Genomic DNA, 18547 nt, shown 5'->3' with positions numbered 1-18547 from the left:
ATTTTCCGGGGCTTTGGGGGCAGATCTGCAGTGGGAGTATCTCAGTGCAAAGTTTCTCCCTCGCTCACTTCTTTAGAGTCTGGAGCTGAAGCTCCCCAGAGAAGTCCTTTCAGTAGGTTTGCCATGAAGTCTGGATGACTATCTAGACGATTGCCAAAGTCAGAGACTTATTTCAAAGAAGCCAGTGGTCTCCGATGAGTCAAAGCACGCAATATTCATGAAATGTATGTGTATCCGCGTCAGTGTGCGCTTTAACACATATCACTCTGTTCTTGTTCACAGCCCATCTGCTGCAGTGTTCCTGATAAAATCCAGAGCATCATGGGGGAGATGGATTGAGTGTCAGATGGTGTGTGTGTGTGTGTGTGTGTGTGTGTGTGTGTGTGTGTGTGTGTGTGTGTGTGTGTGTGTGTGTGTGTGTGTGTGTGTGAGAGAGAGACCAAATGTCCCCACAAGCATAGTAATACCACAAATTTTTGACCTTGTGGGGACATTATTATTATTATTATTATTATTTGGTCCCCGTGAGGAAAAGAGCTAATAAATCATACTAAATTATGTTTTTTGAAAAATGCAGAAAGTTTTCTGTGATGGGTAATAAATGCTGTTTTTTTGAACTTTCTATTCAGCAAAGAATCCTGTAAAAAGGTATCACAGTCCACAAACATATTAAGCAGCGCAACTGTTTTGAACATTACTAATAGAAATCATATATATATATATATATATATATATATATATATATATATATAATCATTAATATTTCACAGCATTGCTCTTTTACTGTATTTTTGATCAAATAAATGTGAGCACTGTGTACTGTATGTATGCATACACGTATGTACTGCACTGTTCTGTTTAGTTTCATTGTGTTTTGGTGTTTTCCCTGTTTAAAAAATCTTACAGACCCCAAACTTTTTAACAGTAGTTATAACTATGATCACTTTTGACTCTGCAGTATGTTTTTATTATGCATTTATTTATTTAGATATTAGCAGTGTTGGGTGTATTACTAAGTAATTAATAACCGTAATTTAATTACCTTTCCCTTAGAAAAGTAAAGTAAGAGATCACTCTTGTCTGTAATTTAATGAGTTACTTCTGATGTAATTGCACACTGTAAACCCGAATAACTTGGCAAAACTTAAAAAAAAATTGAGGTAATCAGTTACATCAAAATGTTTAAGTTAAGAAATTCAAAGTTTAAGTAAGCAGAACTGGCAGATTATTATTTTGTACTCATACATTTCAGTTGCTCTTAACAATTTAACTTATACTTAGCTTAAAATTATCAATCTCAATTTACATATTTTTAGTAGCAGAAACTTGGCTAGCTTTAACTAGCTAATTCAGTAAATGCTAACTTGCTCATTGGTAACACAATGCTTTGATAGCATTAGCATAGCATAGCAATTGCTGAATGAGTACGGCAATACAGAAGCAAAACAAACAGCAAAACATCAATCACTACTAAATCTCCCACTTAACATCAATCTTGCACAAAAACTCAATTTCAATTGTCATGGCAAAGCATGCTGGGAAAAGGAAATCCTAGCCCAGATTCTGTTAAATTTAAGTTTGTCTAAATTAAAAGAAACAAGTTCATAAAACTTAAAACAATGATACAATTCAGATTACTTAAAATGTGTCAGTTTATTGAACTCAAAAGAAAAAGAAAGTTCTAAATACTCATAAAAGTTAATTTTATTGAACTAATTTGTTTAATTTATGTTTACCCTACTCAAACCAATTAATTATTTTGAGCATTAGGGTTTGCAGTGTATGTATAGACTCGAATTTTATATAAATTAATAGTGGATTTAACATCAAAATTTAACGTCTGATGTTAAAATGTATGTTTTTACTGTAACCTTCTACCTTTAAATACTTTGGTCAGTTCAAGAATAATTTATGCAATTTTATATTATTTATTTGAAAGAATTAAAAGAACAATTTCATGTCTATCCTTGTATTGTTCAACTGGTCGAGGTTGATATGAGATTTAGAAAGTAACTAGTAATAAGTAATGCAATTCTTTTTAGAGAAAGTAATTAGTACATTAATTTAATTACTCTGTTGAAAATTAATAATTATTAGCTAGTAACTAATTGCTTTTTTTTTTTTTTTTAAGTAACGTACAGTACCCACAACTGGAAATTAAAATCCCTTAAATTCCTTTTTTTTTTTTTTTTTTTTTTTCTGAAAGCAATAAACATTTCCATTTCTGATTTATGTATTATTTTTTTAAATTCTCTGGTGGATATAACGGCTGATTCCTTTGTTTTGCTAATTAACATAAAAGAAACAATTTATGTGCCTCAATAAACACAAGTAAATCATATTTAATTTTTTTTTTAGTTATTTTGTTAGAATTACAGTTTAAATGGAAATGACACAATAAAAATAATTGCTTACCTCTTTTTCTTCATACCTTATGTATTTCTTTCCATTGTTGTTTTACTGTTTTTAGCGTTAATAACATCAAACTTGACTATATAATCAATGTGTTATTAAATCGAAATGGTCTAAACTCCACAGATGGAACTTACTGAAACCTGAATTTACTTAGAAACATTCAAGTATGTTCATGACATCATGAAATAGCCATGAAATGTCAGTGTCTCACTGGCAAAGACTAAATGATAACTGGCACCTGAGTTTATTTTTCAAGTTCTTCAGGGCAAAATAACTCACTCCAGCTCCACATATTCCTCAGCTTTTCCATTACCATGGAAACACACACACACGCACACACACACATAAAGAGAGAGAGAGAGAGAGAGAGAGTTGCCTCATACCGTGCTTTGTGTCTGCCAACACCTCCACCGATCAATACTTATCTCCATTTCATTTGGTTTGAAAATTGATTTGCAGCCTTGTTTGTTGGTTGTAAAATAAATGGATCTATGGATCAATGCTTTCAAGGTTGGTCCAAACTCCATCAGCTGTCATAACTCTCATAATTTACACATTCATTCATACAGCAAATCTATGCTTTCTGAGATACAATATGCCTCTATAATACATTATTAAATCTCTGACCACTAAAATCAGATCACTGTATATTTACCAACTTAAAGCCATTAAACAGCTGATGTGGATATTACAGAGAAGATTGATTGACTGAGTTTCTTTATAAGACACATCAGATCCCGTCTGTGGTCCCGTAGAAAGAATCCTTGATTAAATATTGATTTTTTTTAGCAGACATCAACTCTTTTTAATGAGACTCATCTCGATTGTCAGTCACAGTTGTGGTTCGTGCCCGTCAATGGCCTTTCAAAGCCTACGTCAATCTCTTTAGCAGCCTTTGACAAAATGATCCAAAATCTGGGTCATATTAAATGTTATTGGTATGATTTAAACACAACTTTATGCTTGGAGTTCAGGAATGTGATCACGCCTATTCATAAGGAGTGCAGATGTCTGTTTATGAAACCAGTGTGCTCATCATTTGCATTATTATGTAAAATATTATGTGGGGTGTTGAAGATCTTGAACTATCATTTCAAAGCTCTGAATATTGTACTTGGCACATTTTAAGCTTCTGTATTTGTGTACAATAGCTTGCCAACAAGGTATAAAAATTTCACTTTTACGGTCTGCCGATTGAAAGTACATTATTTTGAGAGAATTATTAATTCCATCAGTTAAGTGGTAAGTGCACTCCACACTCGAGTGCACAATACACTCAGAGTGCTCTAAAGGTGTCGTAAGGGGCCCTTCACTGTGCTTTCAGCGCCTTGAGCTGCACTGTAAGCTGCACTCTGCGTTTCACTGTAAATTTATGACTCCCATCTCCGGAGTGTGATTCCACAGCCTCTGCTTTTGATTAAGCGCCGATGTGTGCCTCATCAGCACTATCAGAACAGCCATCTCTCCGGCTGTCAGCAACACCCACACACGCAAACAAGCATGTTCACTTTTGCTCTCACACATACACAGATATGCCCACAGAGGAAATATATCTCCCTCTTGGCCGTGAGCGAGGTCGGCAATCATTCGGGAGAGTCTGGATAAAGAGTCGAGGTCGTACCGAAAGAGTTGATTGCTGTCGACATGGCTGTCTGGCACAGAATGGAGTCTCATCTAGGAACAATGCGCTGTCGTTTAGGTTTAAATGACTTAATAATCCAAACAACGTTGAGGTTGTTGTTCCGTGATTACTGTCATAATCTTATTACCTCAACAAAAATATAACAAATCATGTTAGTAGCATCTTCTGTGATTAGAAACATAGGCTCATTGGAAAAACGTGCCTCTAACATTTGTGACCCGTGCTGACAAAATGAGTCGCAATGAGCAAGTTTTCAAAAATGAACAATCTCTTTTAAAAAATTTTCAAAATGATATATGATTTGTTGGAATCCAACAAAAAACGACTAAGCTACACCTATTCGAAGTCGATAGAGTCAGCAAAGTCAATTTTGAGAAAAATCGAGTTTTCTGAATGTTCCAAAACAAAATCACCTAGCAACCATTCCTTAAAATCCTTGTTAATAACACCTAGTTTGGCACACACCTCGTCAAAACCAAATATCTATAGGAATATATATATATATATATTATTTTTTTTGCAATATTTTACTTTAATATTACGAAGTATTGTAATTGTGTTTATATGTGTATATCGGGATCATGCTGTCTGAGGCGTCTTTGTGCGCACGCTTCGGATCTGTCAAAAATGAGGGCTTAGTGAAAACCTCAAATTCGAACAAAATCGACATTTTTTACTTGTTTTGCTTGTAGGCTAGCTTGTAATTAGCGCGTGCGCATTCCGACTCATTTTGCAAGCACGGGTCACATTCATGTAAAACTCAAAAATCTTAATTACATATACAATTCAATGCAGTTTTTAGCTGAAATTAAAACTAGTGGCAATAAAAGAGCAACAACTTTTATTCCTTTCCAATACAAATTATGAATGCAGGGCAGATTTTCATGTGGTTCCTTGCTAAATACTATGCTATGACCTCAAAACAAATTTATAATAGTGCAAAATTACATAATCAGCTCCATATGTATGGCTTTTCTGATGTAGTAAACTTGCACGGTAGCTCGACCGGTACAGTGTTGCACTTGCGATGCACAACGTGAGTACCGTGAAACCAACCTGATCTCATGGCAATTCATACGTATTTTACGAGGTGGCTAATTCGGACGAATTCGTACAACCTCACTCGTACGATTTTTTTGCTAAATCGTACATATTTTGCAAGTTGCCAAACTCGTATGAATTCGTACGAATGACCTACCCCTAACCCCGCCCCTAAACCTACCCGTCACTGGGGTTTAGACAAATCGTATGAATTGGCACACATGACCTACCCCTAACCCCGCCCCTAAACCTACCCGTCAGTGGGGTTTACACAAATCGTATGAATTTGTACGAATTACCTACCCCTAACCCCGCCCCTAAACCTACCCATCACTGGGGTTTAGACAAATCGTATGAATTCATATGAGCGAGGTCGTACGAATTCATACGAATTAGCCACCTCATAAAGTTTGTACAAATTGGTCATGAGAGCGCTGCGTGAAACAACAAAGAGCTCAAGGAATTGTAGAAGCAGTTAAAATGGCATAGTTGCTTCAGTAAATGTGTTTTTATCTCATGTTAGCTTTTGTTAACACTGTCGGTCAGGTTTAGAATATGGTTTAGTGTTGGTGTTATGTTATTTTTAAACGAGATAGAGCAGATGTGGGCAATATTAGCCTTCAAGATCCACTTTCCTGCAGAGCTTAGCTCCAACCCTAATCAAACATACCTGAACAAGGTAATCAAAGGTCTCAAAAGCTACAGGCAGATTAGCTTGATCAGGTTGGAGCCAAACTCTGCAGGAAAGTGGACCTCGAAGGCGAGAGCTGCCCAGTCCTGTGATAGAGCATTGACCTTTAAGGGCCGCTCACCGTACATTTTATTTCTGAACTGCTGCAACCAGCATAATAAACTTTGATATAATTGAACACATTTTTAGTGCCACTCACTGGACATTTCTCTTTGAGAGTGTTGTGAAATGTGCATGAAGCAACATATTATCATTTTGCAGAAATGTCGCCACAGGCACGTTTTTTCCAATGAGCCTGGGTTGGTGATTAATGTATCACCGGTGGAATACAACAAGATGTTGCCATGGGAACTGCCTTGGGAACATAAATAATTCAAAATGTGAATGAAAACATTCCAGTTAATTTGCTGTGATGAGATAATCCTCGAAGAGATGTAGAAAAACACAAGCGCTAATCTGGTACTTTGTCATAGTGGATCTCTTAAATGACTGTGTAAATTCACTCAGTCAGCTGAATTTTTGCTTCAGGCTATCAAATGGGTAGAACTGAATTGTTAAAAAAATTATGCAGTGCTCTGTTTTGCTGTCAGCTCTACTAGCACTAGTCCAGTCAGCCACCTTTTCAATATCACAAATCAGCTATTTAACTGACATAGACTGCATGCGGTGCCTATAATGCAGTAGACAAAAATATCCTGTTTTGCTGCTATTTTGTTATGGAACTCATCCCCAGTAATCCCAGTGCAGACGACATGCATAATCCATATTAAACAGGATTTGGATGGGGAAAAAAAGCCTCAAAGGAACCTGACAAACAAAAGCAGCCGCAATGCAGCGCTGTGCTCCACAAAAACAAAGTTTCAAAACACTAATCCACATGGAAAAGAAGAAATCAAGGCCTCCAGATGTCCATATGGGGCTATAATCTCTTTATCTCAGGAGGCTTCCTTTAAACATCGCCTGTAACATCGCCACATCGCCTTTTGTAGGATCTGATTTAATAGAGTGAACATTTCTTCATAATAAAATCCTCTGTGGCTGATATGGGATAGTATCAAATATACAGCGCTAAAGTAATGGCTCCCCGTACTAGGTACTGATGAGAAAAACCAGCATTAGCCATGTGCCATAAAATTTAGAGTAATAACTGCACATCTGCTCACTATTCTCACCGACACAAAACACATGCATTTTTGTGCACACTCAAGTAATCTAAATAGATGCTTACCATAGCAAACATATGCATAGAATGTAGTAAATCCATGTAGGACACTCACTATCTAAGATGTTTTCTCATTTGTCTATGTCCTGCTTTCTCATTGGTCCCCGTTTCTGGACAAAAACAACATTGCCGTAATGGCAAAAAGGTCTCTCCCTAGAGTACAGCAAGACCCACTTTACAATCCAGAGCGCATCCTATTAGATTAGACTGGACAATCGCATTACTCTGAATTCATTATCGTTCTAGCAATTTTTATTAAATCTTATTTAAAGGTCCTGTTCAAAGGTCCTGTTATTACAAAAGCGTACTGAATGCAGAAGACTCATTTTCATTTAAAATGCAGAGAATACAAGAAGTATTATCCTTTGAACCCCATATTTTAATAATGATTTATTCTGACAGCACTCACCTGTAGGCCTATAATCTTCTGAAACGAAAAGAGTATATTGTGACGTTTGGAAGAATACATTGAACCTTTAAAAATGTGCACTTTGAAATGTTGCCAAAATGAATCAAATAAACAAAAAAAAAAAAAAAACACATCAATCTTTCAAACCGGAATTAAATTCTGTTTCATCTGTGGTGATGTGCAGCCACATTTCTCACACATTTAGGGTTTAAACGCTTATGAACACCAAATTCTCAATGCCCTTGAGGGAAGTCACTCAATTAATCCATGAGCTGTATGTCTTCTTTTCAGTGCAATGTGCAAAATAGCTCTTGCTCTGAGAAATGACTGTCATTCAACTCCATGAGCCTTTCTTCTTCTTGTGGGTCCCAAAGATTTTCAGCTCAAATTGTAATAAATATTGAGTAATCAAAGCAGCTCTTTGCAAACAAACAAGCTATAAAATGTCTCCCTCCTCTGCATTATGAAATGTGTAGATTTGTTTGAGCATAAACTGATTATGAAACACATTGGAGGGATTTTGAAATCAATATAAAGAGATTGGATTGAATTAAACACCAGATTTATTATCTGTCATGCCTGAATAAAACAGTATCTGAGAGTTCAGAGAGACCCTAAACGGTCTGTAGTATAGAATTTGTGAGAAATTGCTAAATAAAAAAGAGTGGAACAATTATGTGACTCTCATCCTCATGTCAGCTCTTGTTGTTTCAATGTTGAAGAAACTGAATGCAGAATGTTGAAAAATGTTGAAACAAACATTGAAAAAATGTTAAAACAATGTTTAACACTGAATGATTGTTAAAAGCTTAACAAAATAGACATGTGAGAATAGTAAAACATTGAAACAATGATTCATGCTGATTCAGTTTGCTAAAGTGAAACAAAATTTAGCAGTGATTCAACCTTGATCCATGACATCTTTGAATTTGAAATGTCAGCTCAGATTTAGTCTTATCTATTAATTTATTTTAAAAATACATTAAATATTCAATTTATACATATAATGAAGAATGAAGAATGAAGAAAAAGATTACATTCTTGAAAAGAAAAAGATTTTTTCCCCTTATAAGTTAATGGAAAGTGGACACTCACTCAGCCAAGTTTCATCATTGAAGCTAATTTCTGAAGAGTTAGTACTTTATCAGATTCTCAAAGTAGAAGCTACTTGTCAGACCCATTATGCAGGAATTGAAGTTGTAATGGTGTAAGTGAGAACACAGGCCAGAGTACAATCATTTTTGAAAATGTTTCTTATGGGATTGGCTAGTTGTGAGGCAACTCATCTGGGAGGCTCATGGGAAAGTGGGAGGAGGAAATATCATATCTCCCTCTGGCTTAAAAAGTGTGAAGTATTTTGATACATATTTCATCTGCTCACACTTTCAGTCCCTGAAGTCATCTATTCTCTCCTTCTTTCGTTGTCCCTCTTTTGCTTCTTCTCCCCTTTGGTTTCTTTGCTTCTCTCCCCTCTAGGTTTCCTTCTTCCTGATGCTGCTTCCCTTTTAGTCTCCCTTTCTCTCACAGTCTCTCTGTACCATTCTCCGGCCATTCTCTGGTGCATCATAAATGTGTTGCAAGCGGATCGAGTCTTCCCAAACTCTCCAGCCCCCACCATTCCTTCTCTCTGTTTCTTCTAAATCCCTGTCTCTGGGTCACCAGAGTCCAGGAGCACTCATAAATCCTGAGGCACAGTTCAACACTTCAGCAAAGAAGCAAGAAGACACTTCCAACCAGGCCATTTCGTTCTCTAATGTTCTCTTTGCACTCCAGATGCAACGTGCAGAGCTCCATCAATTTATTCAGACAGCCTTTATATCAGTCATACTAACATTAGGCCTGGATTCAAAAAACTTGCAATATTTTCTACTTAACTGAATCCATTGAGGCATCATTGACAAGAGAATGATTACTTTAAACAACGAGGTTGATACTGATGTGCCTTATTATCAGACAGTGTTACAAAACAAAGACTGTTCAGACACTCCTTTAGGGAGTTCAGACAGATAAGATACACATTTATTTTATTTTTTTTATAATGAACTATTTAAAGTCTAACCATAAAAATGTCTCAGTTTAAACCAGGCACACACACATACACCCATATGACATGCAAGGTACTACATATGGAAGTCATACCCCACCATCCAAACAAGCCACATGTAATATCCATCATATGATATAGCCTGACACTGTGTAAATCCCTGCTGAAAAAAATTATCTTAGACCAATATGAATTTCCATGCTGGTCAAGACTGGATTATGCTGGTTTTATGGTAAAGCTGGTTTATACAATCTACTTTTATGGTAAACCTGGTTGACCCACAATGCGAAATACCTCTTGTTTTGTTTTCCTCCAGCTGCGCTGCATTTTCCGAGCCGTTCTCTTGAAGGTGTGAGTGTGCTTGTTATACCATTGCATCGGACTGTTTTCTTTAATCTTCTTTAAGCATAAAGGAGCAACAGTGTCTAAAGTGCTGGAAAAGAGAGAGTCGATTGTTTCTGATGCAACATTGAGTTCTGCTAAACTATCTGATATGCTGAGGAGTTTAAACAAATCAGGAAGATTATGTATAAAGCAATCTTTAGTGGTATGTTATAGTTCTATCATATTTGCAACAAGGAGTTGGTTTTACAGCCTTGGCTAAGTATACACAAGTATACATGAGACTAGATAATGATACTGAGATTTCAATGCTCTGCTGCAGAATTTCAATGTCATCAACATTGATTCGTCTGTATTAAATCAAAAGTATGATTATGACAATGAGTGGGTCCTGACACGTGTTGTCTAACTAGAGTTCAGAATGTCTTTAAATAGCAATCCCAATTGATCTTTTTAATTATCTACATGGATATTAAAATCACCAACTATTATGACTTTATCTGTATCCAGTATGGACTCTGGCAAAAAATCAGCAAATTCTTTGATAAAGTCTTTATGGTACCCTGGTGGCCTGTATACAGTAGCCAGTAAAAATGTCAAATGGAATTTGTTGTTTATACTATACTATAATGTTTTATAAAGCACCATCACTTTAAAAGAATTTTACTTGAAACCAGACCTCTGAGTAATACTGAAAATATTACTATAAATTGAGCCAACACCTACCCCTTTTCCCTTCAGACGAGGCTCATGTTTATAACGGGGTAATCTTGGGGGGTAGACTCATTTGTTTCTGTCAAACACAGCACATCTAGGTTACGATCTGTGATAATGTCATCTACAAAAAGTTATTTTGTAGAAAAGGATATAATATTCAGCAAGTCGATCATTTGTTTTAATTGTATTATATCTGGGGGTTTTTTATTTTTTTATTTTGTTTTTGTTTTGTTGAACATCAATTAAATTATTACCCTTAAATAGGTTAGGGAGTTTTTTGTATTTACTAGATCGGGAAACAGACACAGTCTCTATATTATGATATCTAGGTGAAAGAATCTCTATGTGCTGATATTTATCTGACTTCTGTGACCTGAGGCGGCAAGCAGGCGGTCAGTTTAGCCAGTCTGTCTGCTTCCTGACCTACTGTAGGACTCAGTTAGTCAAGTTTCAACTCTATGTGCCATATTACTAGTGAGAAGACTGGGGTAGGGTGTCCCATTCATTTTAAGTTTCAGAAGGGTGCTCACCAGCACCCCTTTATGGCCTTTGTTGCGCACTTCTGCCAAGGCCGCACTGAGGCAAGCTCCACAGCCTGAGAGTCAAGCATTATATCACAAATGTGTGGACTTGGAGGAAGTCATACATGATTTAACGTATATATATATATACATACATACATATATATATATATATATATATATATATATATATATTTATTTTATTTTATTTATTTTATTTTTTTTTTTTTTGTAAGGGTTGCCCAGACAAAAAACACAACTGCGAGCAATATCACACTCGCAGTTGTGTTTTTTGTCTGGGCAACCCTTACAAAAAATAAGTATACAAGTTCATTTTAGTAAGTATACTTAAGTAAAGTTGAAGTATACTTTATAAGTATACTAATATCAATGTACTAATAATATACTTGTACTGTATGTGTACTATTTCACATGGGACAAAATTGGCCCACTTTTTAGTGTATAAAAGTATACTTTTACTTTAAGTGTAACAGTAGTAAGCATTCAGTACAATACTTTACAACTGTTTTCCGTTTGTACTGCAACTACACTACAAATGAACCTATAGGTATACTGATAGTTTACTAGTTAAATACTTGTAACATATTTTTTTAGTTTATGAAAGTACACTTTGAAGTACACTCTCAGTAAACTACTAGTTTAAAAGATTTATACTGCAAGTATACTTGTTAGTTTTATCAAGGACTATGTCCGGATCAAATTTTCTTCATGGGTCGAAATTTCATTCTTTAACGTTAGGCAGTTTTGATTTAAATGCTGTTCAATGTTTAATGATTATGTCATTTTACACGTGCATAAGCAATGCTTCTCTCACTTGTTTCTGCTTCTTTTTCACCTGTGTTTTGATCCAGAGATTCTGTATTCTTACAGAAGATGTGTAATAGTGCCTCCTACCATATAAAAGGGAAAACATGGATTGCCTGAAAATTCCATCAATGGCGGGGAAGTGTTGTGTCATAAATTATGAAAAATTCCATCAAAGGCATGGGAAGTAGATTTGAACTAAATTCTTATGTACACTATACCAGTGGACTACAAAAAAAAAATAAATAAATTCACATACTCAGAATTAGGAACATATCTGTCAGTATACTTAAATGTAATTTTAAGTATATTTCTGAGAAGTACATAAAAAGTAGACTGAAAGTATATTTCTTATTTTTTAGTGTGAAAGAAGTATACTAATAGCACACTTGAATAAACTTCTTTTTTGGGGAAATACAGGGAATACAGGGCAATAACAGACCTTCTTGTTTGATACTGCTTGGACATTTGCTGGTGGTGCATTGTATTGTATGACATCTGCAATATATAGTAGGCTAGTGAATGTACAAAATAGGATCAACACAAATGAATATTGTTATATCCTGTATGTTGTCTTTTTTCTTAGACATTTGTAATGACAACAGGGCACATCAATATTCCATATAACAAACAGGCGTACACACACACACACACACACACACACACACACACACACACACACACACACACACACACACACACACACAGAGAGAGAGAGACACTTCTGTTGTGACATGAGGGCCAGATGTGGAGTTGAATTCTAATGAAAGTGACTACAGAGCTACAAGGGTAGAGTTGCCTGCATGCATATGTGTATGTTTGAGTAACCACACACTTGTCCCTTGAGCTTAGGGCTTTATGAATGCTTTGTTTGCACACACACACACACACACACACACACACACACACACACACACACACACACACACACTGAACCACAACAGAAATAGAAGCAGAACCCAATAGCTGCATCAACAGAACGTCTCATTACTCTCAATCTGGATGTTTGTTTTTGTTTTTTTTTTCAACGAAGTGTGTACATTTGCATTGAAATGAAAAACAAACACAATTGTATATGTATACTGTATATTGTTATTGTCAAGAGGCGGAAAGGTTCCTTGCCTTGACTGTTTTGTAGAGTGTTTTAATAGTAAATTGAGCATTGATGAAATTTAGATGTGAATGTTTATTGATTTTTTTGTGTATTTTAAATATACATGATTTGAGTGAATATTGCTTGTGTGGCATTGTTACAAAACACACAACCAGTATGGTAAAGGGAAAACAAGGTTTAACATCTTTATTCATATAAAATATGTACATTAATATTCATTATCCATGGGAATTTACAAATATATTTATACAAAATCTCCTTGCAAGGGTTTGTCAGTTTGCGAATGATGCTGGGGGAACCCGCACACACACATACACACATTCATGCACTCACACGCACAGACAGTTACAAATCCACATAACACATTTGTATTGCATACATAAATAAATAAAAACATACAGTATATACAGGAATTACATGACTGCAACAAATATCTCTACAGCATATTGAGCACACACCACACAAAACCCTCATAAAATTAAATGCCATTTTTTTCTTTTAAAGAGCTGGAATATTTTTCATTGATTCCTCATTTGTTGCTATTGACACAATGGGGATACAAACAGTAAAATTCCATGCTTCACGAGCACATGCAAAACCACAAACAGTTGTATTGAGTCAGGCTTATTTACAAGTTAAACCAAATTAGTCATCACATGCAATATTGGATTAAAGAGGCTCCATTTGCAGCGCTTAGAGTGAGTGTAACCAGAAAGTCTTTTTTTTTTTTTTTTTTTTTTTTTTAAAGAGGGTGCAATTCAAAGCATGTCTTTTAGGCATATAACAACAAAGTTACAGTTTAAAATCCCTTTTTTTTTTCTTCTTTCGTATTTGCACTTGTTTTGTTTTTATCCTATGACTTTTGCTTTTGATGCCCAAGTCTTGCAAATTCAATACTAATTAATTTGTGGAAGCCGATCCCCCCCATCCCCCCACAGGAAATTACTGGGTCTTTAAATATCATAACGTCAATCACAATTTGATCTTCAGATTACAGCAGGTCCCCATGTTGCGTTATGAGGCAGCTGACTGACTCAGGCTGAAACACGATTTGAAATGAATTGTTCTTTGGTTCTTCTGATATTCTGTGTTCCTGAGGAGTCAGTTCTGGTCCAGGATGATTCATTGCAGTGTGGTCTTCAGTGCCGTTCTATCACCGACCTTAGATGGTGTTTCTTAATCCTGGGTTCTGCGAAGTTAAATATACACTAGAGTCAGGAGAGGTAAAGCAATTCATCTCAATTACATGATTTATTGGTTGACCTCCACATCAAGAGCTGGGGCCACTTGCACAAGACTTTTGACCTCTCATAAACCCCCTGACCTTTTCCTTCCGATGAACAAGAATGTCTTTTCAGCTCTCCCTTATTAAGATTTAAGGGCTGGGCTGCAGTTTTTTGCACTAGAGAGCTCAGTGCCATATAGATACCACAAAAGATGTTCAATAATAAATTGTGAAATAAGTAAGTTTAGCGATTCCACTATTTTTTAAATAGTATGTGATGTGATACGCAAATGTTGTAAAGAGTCTTGTAAGTTTAAAGAGCTTACTGTAGTGCAGGACTGGCCTGCTGTGAGCTGGTGTCTGGAAGGTTCTGGAGGTTGCTGGGCCTTGTCCTCCCGTAGTGATCACCTGCACCTCAAGCCTGTAGAGAGATGCCAACTGAAGACCAGAAACTACCAGGATATTACGCTCCTGTTTGTGAGAAAAGAAAAGTGTTTTTTGTTGTTGTTGTTGTTGTTAATTAAGATCATTTGAGTCTGAGAAAGAAATAAAATCACTATTTTCAAAATTTGGAGTGAGTAAGATGTTTTAATGTTTTTTAAAAGAGTCCCTTATGCCCAAGGCTGCATTTATTTGATAAAAAATACAATAAAAACAGTAATATTGTGAAATATTATTACAATTTAAATGGATAGTTCACCCCAAAATGAAAATTCTGTCATCATTTACTCATCCTCAAATTGTTCCAAAACTGTATGAATTTCTTTCTTCTACTGAACGCAAAAGAAGATATTTTGAAGAATGTTGGAAACAAAAAAGTTGATAGGCCCCACTAACTTCCACTGTATGGAAAAAAAAAAAAATACTATGGAAGTAAATGGAGCATGTTTGGTTACCAACATTCTTCAAAATATCATATTTTGTGTTAAAATAACTGTTTCATATTTTAATATATTTTAAAATGTAATTTATTTCTGTGATGGCAAAGCTGATTTTTCAGCAGCCATTGCTCCAGTCTTCAGTGTCACATGATCCTTCAGAAATCATTCTGATATGTTGATTTGGTGCTCAAGAAACATTTCTTATTATTGAAAACAGTTGAGCTGCTTAATATTCGTGTGGAAACTGTAAAGCACATTTTTTCAAGATTCTTTGTTGAATAGAAATTTCAAAAATACAGCATTTATTTTAAATTTAGAACAGAATTAAGTTTAGAATTAAATTCAGTATGAATTCTGTGCTGGTTTGGTGATTTAGCTGTTGGACTTGCATACTAGTGCCCAAAAAGAAACATATCCTGGTTGACCAGTGAACAGAGTGCAGAACACGACATACTGTATGCTTGTGACCAGCAATCATTATAAACGTGACTTACTGGAGGCAGGATCTGAGACTGGGATATGAGGCTGTTGGGCAGATTATTTCTGCGGCTCTCTGTGATGACCTCTGCCCATGTGACCTGAAACCCTGTGACCTGCTGTGGCGGTTGAGGCATGGCCACCACCCATGAGAACAGGCCTGTCACGTTCCCCATGTAGACCGAGAACGCTGCCGTCAGGTTCTCTGCCCTGACCAGGACCTTCGGAAGAACCACTGCTGATTTGAGAAAACAAAGAATCATATAAGAAACATGAAACCATATACAAATACGAGTGATGCTATTTTTTTCTGCATTGAAATTCATTTTGAGATTGTTTTGGGTGCATAAAGTGAAATATGTCACAGTGACATAACATAAGTAGTTTATGATTTTATGATATAATCTATAATTTTTTCTTAGAAAAAAAATATTTTAACAAAACTGCCTCACTGCTTCTTAAAATAAAATAATGTCCGACCAGCATGCAGAAATATGCAGATTAATTTATATATATATATATATATCCATGGGAGCCGTGTGAGTGGAGCGAGGTCGGGTGGACACAGGCTAATGAGTCCAACGGAGGAGCTAATAAACGTTTCCTAGTAATTTCATAATTGATCAAATTTTCAAATGTACAAGTTTGATCCAACATATCTCATAAATGGCTTTGTAGATTACGCTAATGAATTGTAGCAATACAGTCATCATATTCTTTTAAATTTCAGAATTACCTGAGACTGTGGAGCAGGGAATGGGTTTCGGACTCTTGCTCTGGATGGTAGCACAGGACGGGGTGTAGAAGGTTGTGCTTTCCCCCTGGGCTCGACCCTTTGTTCCTACAGGCTGGATGATCACCTTATACTTGCAAGAGAACTGAAGACCAGGAAGGCTAGCAAAATTCTCCTGTTCAGTGATACGGAAAAAAAAAAAAAAAAAAGTAAGACTTTATTCCAACTCCACTGAAAAAAATTCAAGGAGAAATATGATGACTGATCACCTATCACCACATCCAGCATTGCTGTGGGCCACAATGGGAAAATCTATAGTTCATGTTTTGTATATGTCAAGAAAGATTAATTTTCATGCTGATAAAGATATTTTCCTCTTTTTCAATGTGTCATAGATTTTAACACAATCTCTTACTTTGTAAAGAGCATAATTACATACAGTTTATATTATTATATATTTATATATATACTCATATTTCTCTGCAGTTTTGTAAAGAAATCTTTCTGGAATTAGGATGTGCCTCCAAATGGTGAGTTATGTGCCATGAATGATCAATGAACACCACACGAACACTCTCCTTGGAAATTCATCTTATGTATGAGCTGTCAGAATGTGGCCTTGCACCTGTAGGGAGGATAGAAGACACATTCCTGACTGGTTACCTGGGTGATGAGCTTCTCCTGGGTTCTGGATCCATTGTGACTGCAAAATTCCGGAGACCACTGCACACGGTAACGATTCACAGTGGGATCTGAAAGGGAAAGACAGCTAAATATGAAACGCCAGATTCCAAAATGTGATTATGGAGCACTCTGAATGGGGGACGGGAAGTTTCTGCCACTTCGCTCAACTCACATATGTTGTTCCAGACCGGCTTCCAGTCTGTACGTTGCTTGGTGATCTTAATTTACTAAAACCTTGATGGTTTCCTTTCATTTGGAACTATTTCTATGGGTTGGCTGAGAAGGATTATATGAAATAACTAGCCAAACTTTATCTGAAAAAATAAGTTATTTGATATTAATTAGTTGTTTATAGAACTGTTACTATTCTATATCTCAGCAAATTCACACATCCAGTTGTTCTGGTGTACTGAATATCAGCACTCGTTCTTGTATGATACTGTTGTTCACTCAAAAATGAAAATTCTGTCATTTACTAATCCCCATGTCATTCCAAAAATGTATGCATTTCTTTCTATTGTTAAGCACAAAAGAAAACATTTTAAATAATGTCTCTCTTTTTTGTTCATGTCTGTTGTTTTGTCCATACAAAAAAAAGTAAAAAAAAAAAAAAAAAAAAAAAGTTATATATATATATATATATATATATATATATTTTATGTGTGTCTTTAACTACTATGCACTAACATTTAAATTAATCATTTGATACAATGCACTTATTATGTACATGTTTTTACATTGTATTTATATTATTATAATTACCCGCATGTAATTACATCTGTAATTAATTTCTGTAATAACATCTATAATTACACTGTTGAAGCTTCCCTTCTGTTTTACCGCACCCTTAAATCTAACCAAACCACTAAACCTGTCCATAACCTTAAGTGTTTTGCAATACAACATGAACACAATAAGTACATTGTACTTATTTTTTTGATGTAAGTACATAATAGTTAAATACACCTATAATACACATAACAGTGAGTAAATAATGACAGAATTTTTGGTAACGCTTTATTTTAGTGTCATTGTTACATATGTTACATGTAGTTAGTATAGTAATAACTATAATTATGCATAATTACATGCAACTAACCTTAAACCAAACCCTAATCCTAACCCAACAGTAAATATATGTAGTTAATTACAGTGTAATTACAGTGTAACAAAGACACTTTAAAATAAAGTGTTCAATTTTTGGGGGGAGGGGGGGTGAATGATCCCCTTCAATTCCATTATAATTAAACAAAATATTTTTTGTCTCTATCAGTTAATGAACAGTTAATGATACACTGATAATCATCAGTAATGATCCATTTAGATGTTACAAGTAATCAGTGCTCAGTAATAGCATCCAGAAAATATGCAAAACCAAGCAAAATATATGCAAAGCAAAGCAATTTTGATAATGTGCCTGACAGATCAGTATGAGATAAATCTGTGGGGCATCCCTTAGAGAGATTAAGGGATTTGACATGTGGCCAGTGTGAGTCTTAAGTTATTGAAATGACAAAAAAAAAACATCCTTGCAGAGGTCAATGAAAAGATTTCAAGCACCATG

At 35.5% G+C, this 18547-nt stretch overlaps 1 protein-coding gene across 2 annotated transcripts in view; it reads right to left on the bottom strand.

The window, feature by feature from the left end:
* Positions 1–13143: 13143 nt before the first annotated feature.
* anos1a (anosmin 1a) overlaps positions 13144–18547 on the bottom strand; it is a 28983-nt gene continuing 23579 nt past the window's right edge. Inside the window, exons 10-14 of one of the 2 annotated variants that reach the window (XM_051907511.1) lie at positions 16963–17051; positions 16303–16474; positions 15584–15801; positions 14535–14679; positions 13144–14172 (exon numbers count right to left, since the gene is read on the bottom strand). In XM_051907511.1, the coding sequence (XP_051763471.1) occupies positions 14123–14172; positions 14535–14679; positions 15584–15801; positions 16303–16474; positions 16963–17051 (674 nt within the window). In that variant the 3' untranslated portion in view covers positions 13144–14122. Of the gene's footprint in view, positions 14173–14534; positions 14680–15583; positions 15805–16302; positions 16475–16962; positions 17052–18547 lie in introns of both variants that reach the window. The other variant, XM_051907502.1, reaches the window with a different exon arrangement.

The sequence above is a fragment of the Ctenopharyngodon idella genome, chromosome 1, assembly GCF_019924925.1.
Source record: "Ctenopharyngodon idella isolate HZGC_01 chromosome 1, HZGC01, whole genome shotgun sequence".
Taxonomy (NCBI): domain Eukaryota; kingdom Metazoa; phylum Chordata; class Actinopteri; order Cypriniformes; family Xenocyprididae; genus Ctenopharyngodon; species Ctenopharyngodon idella.
Note: the sequence above shows the minus strand (reverse complement) of the source record. Positions and strands in the feature narration are given on the sequence as shown.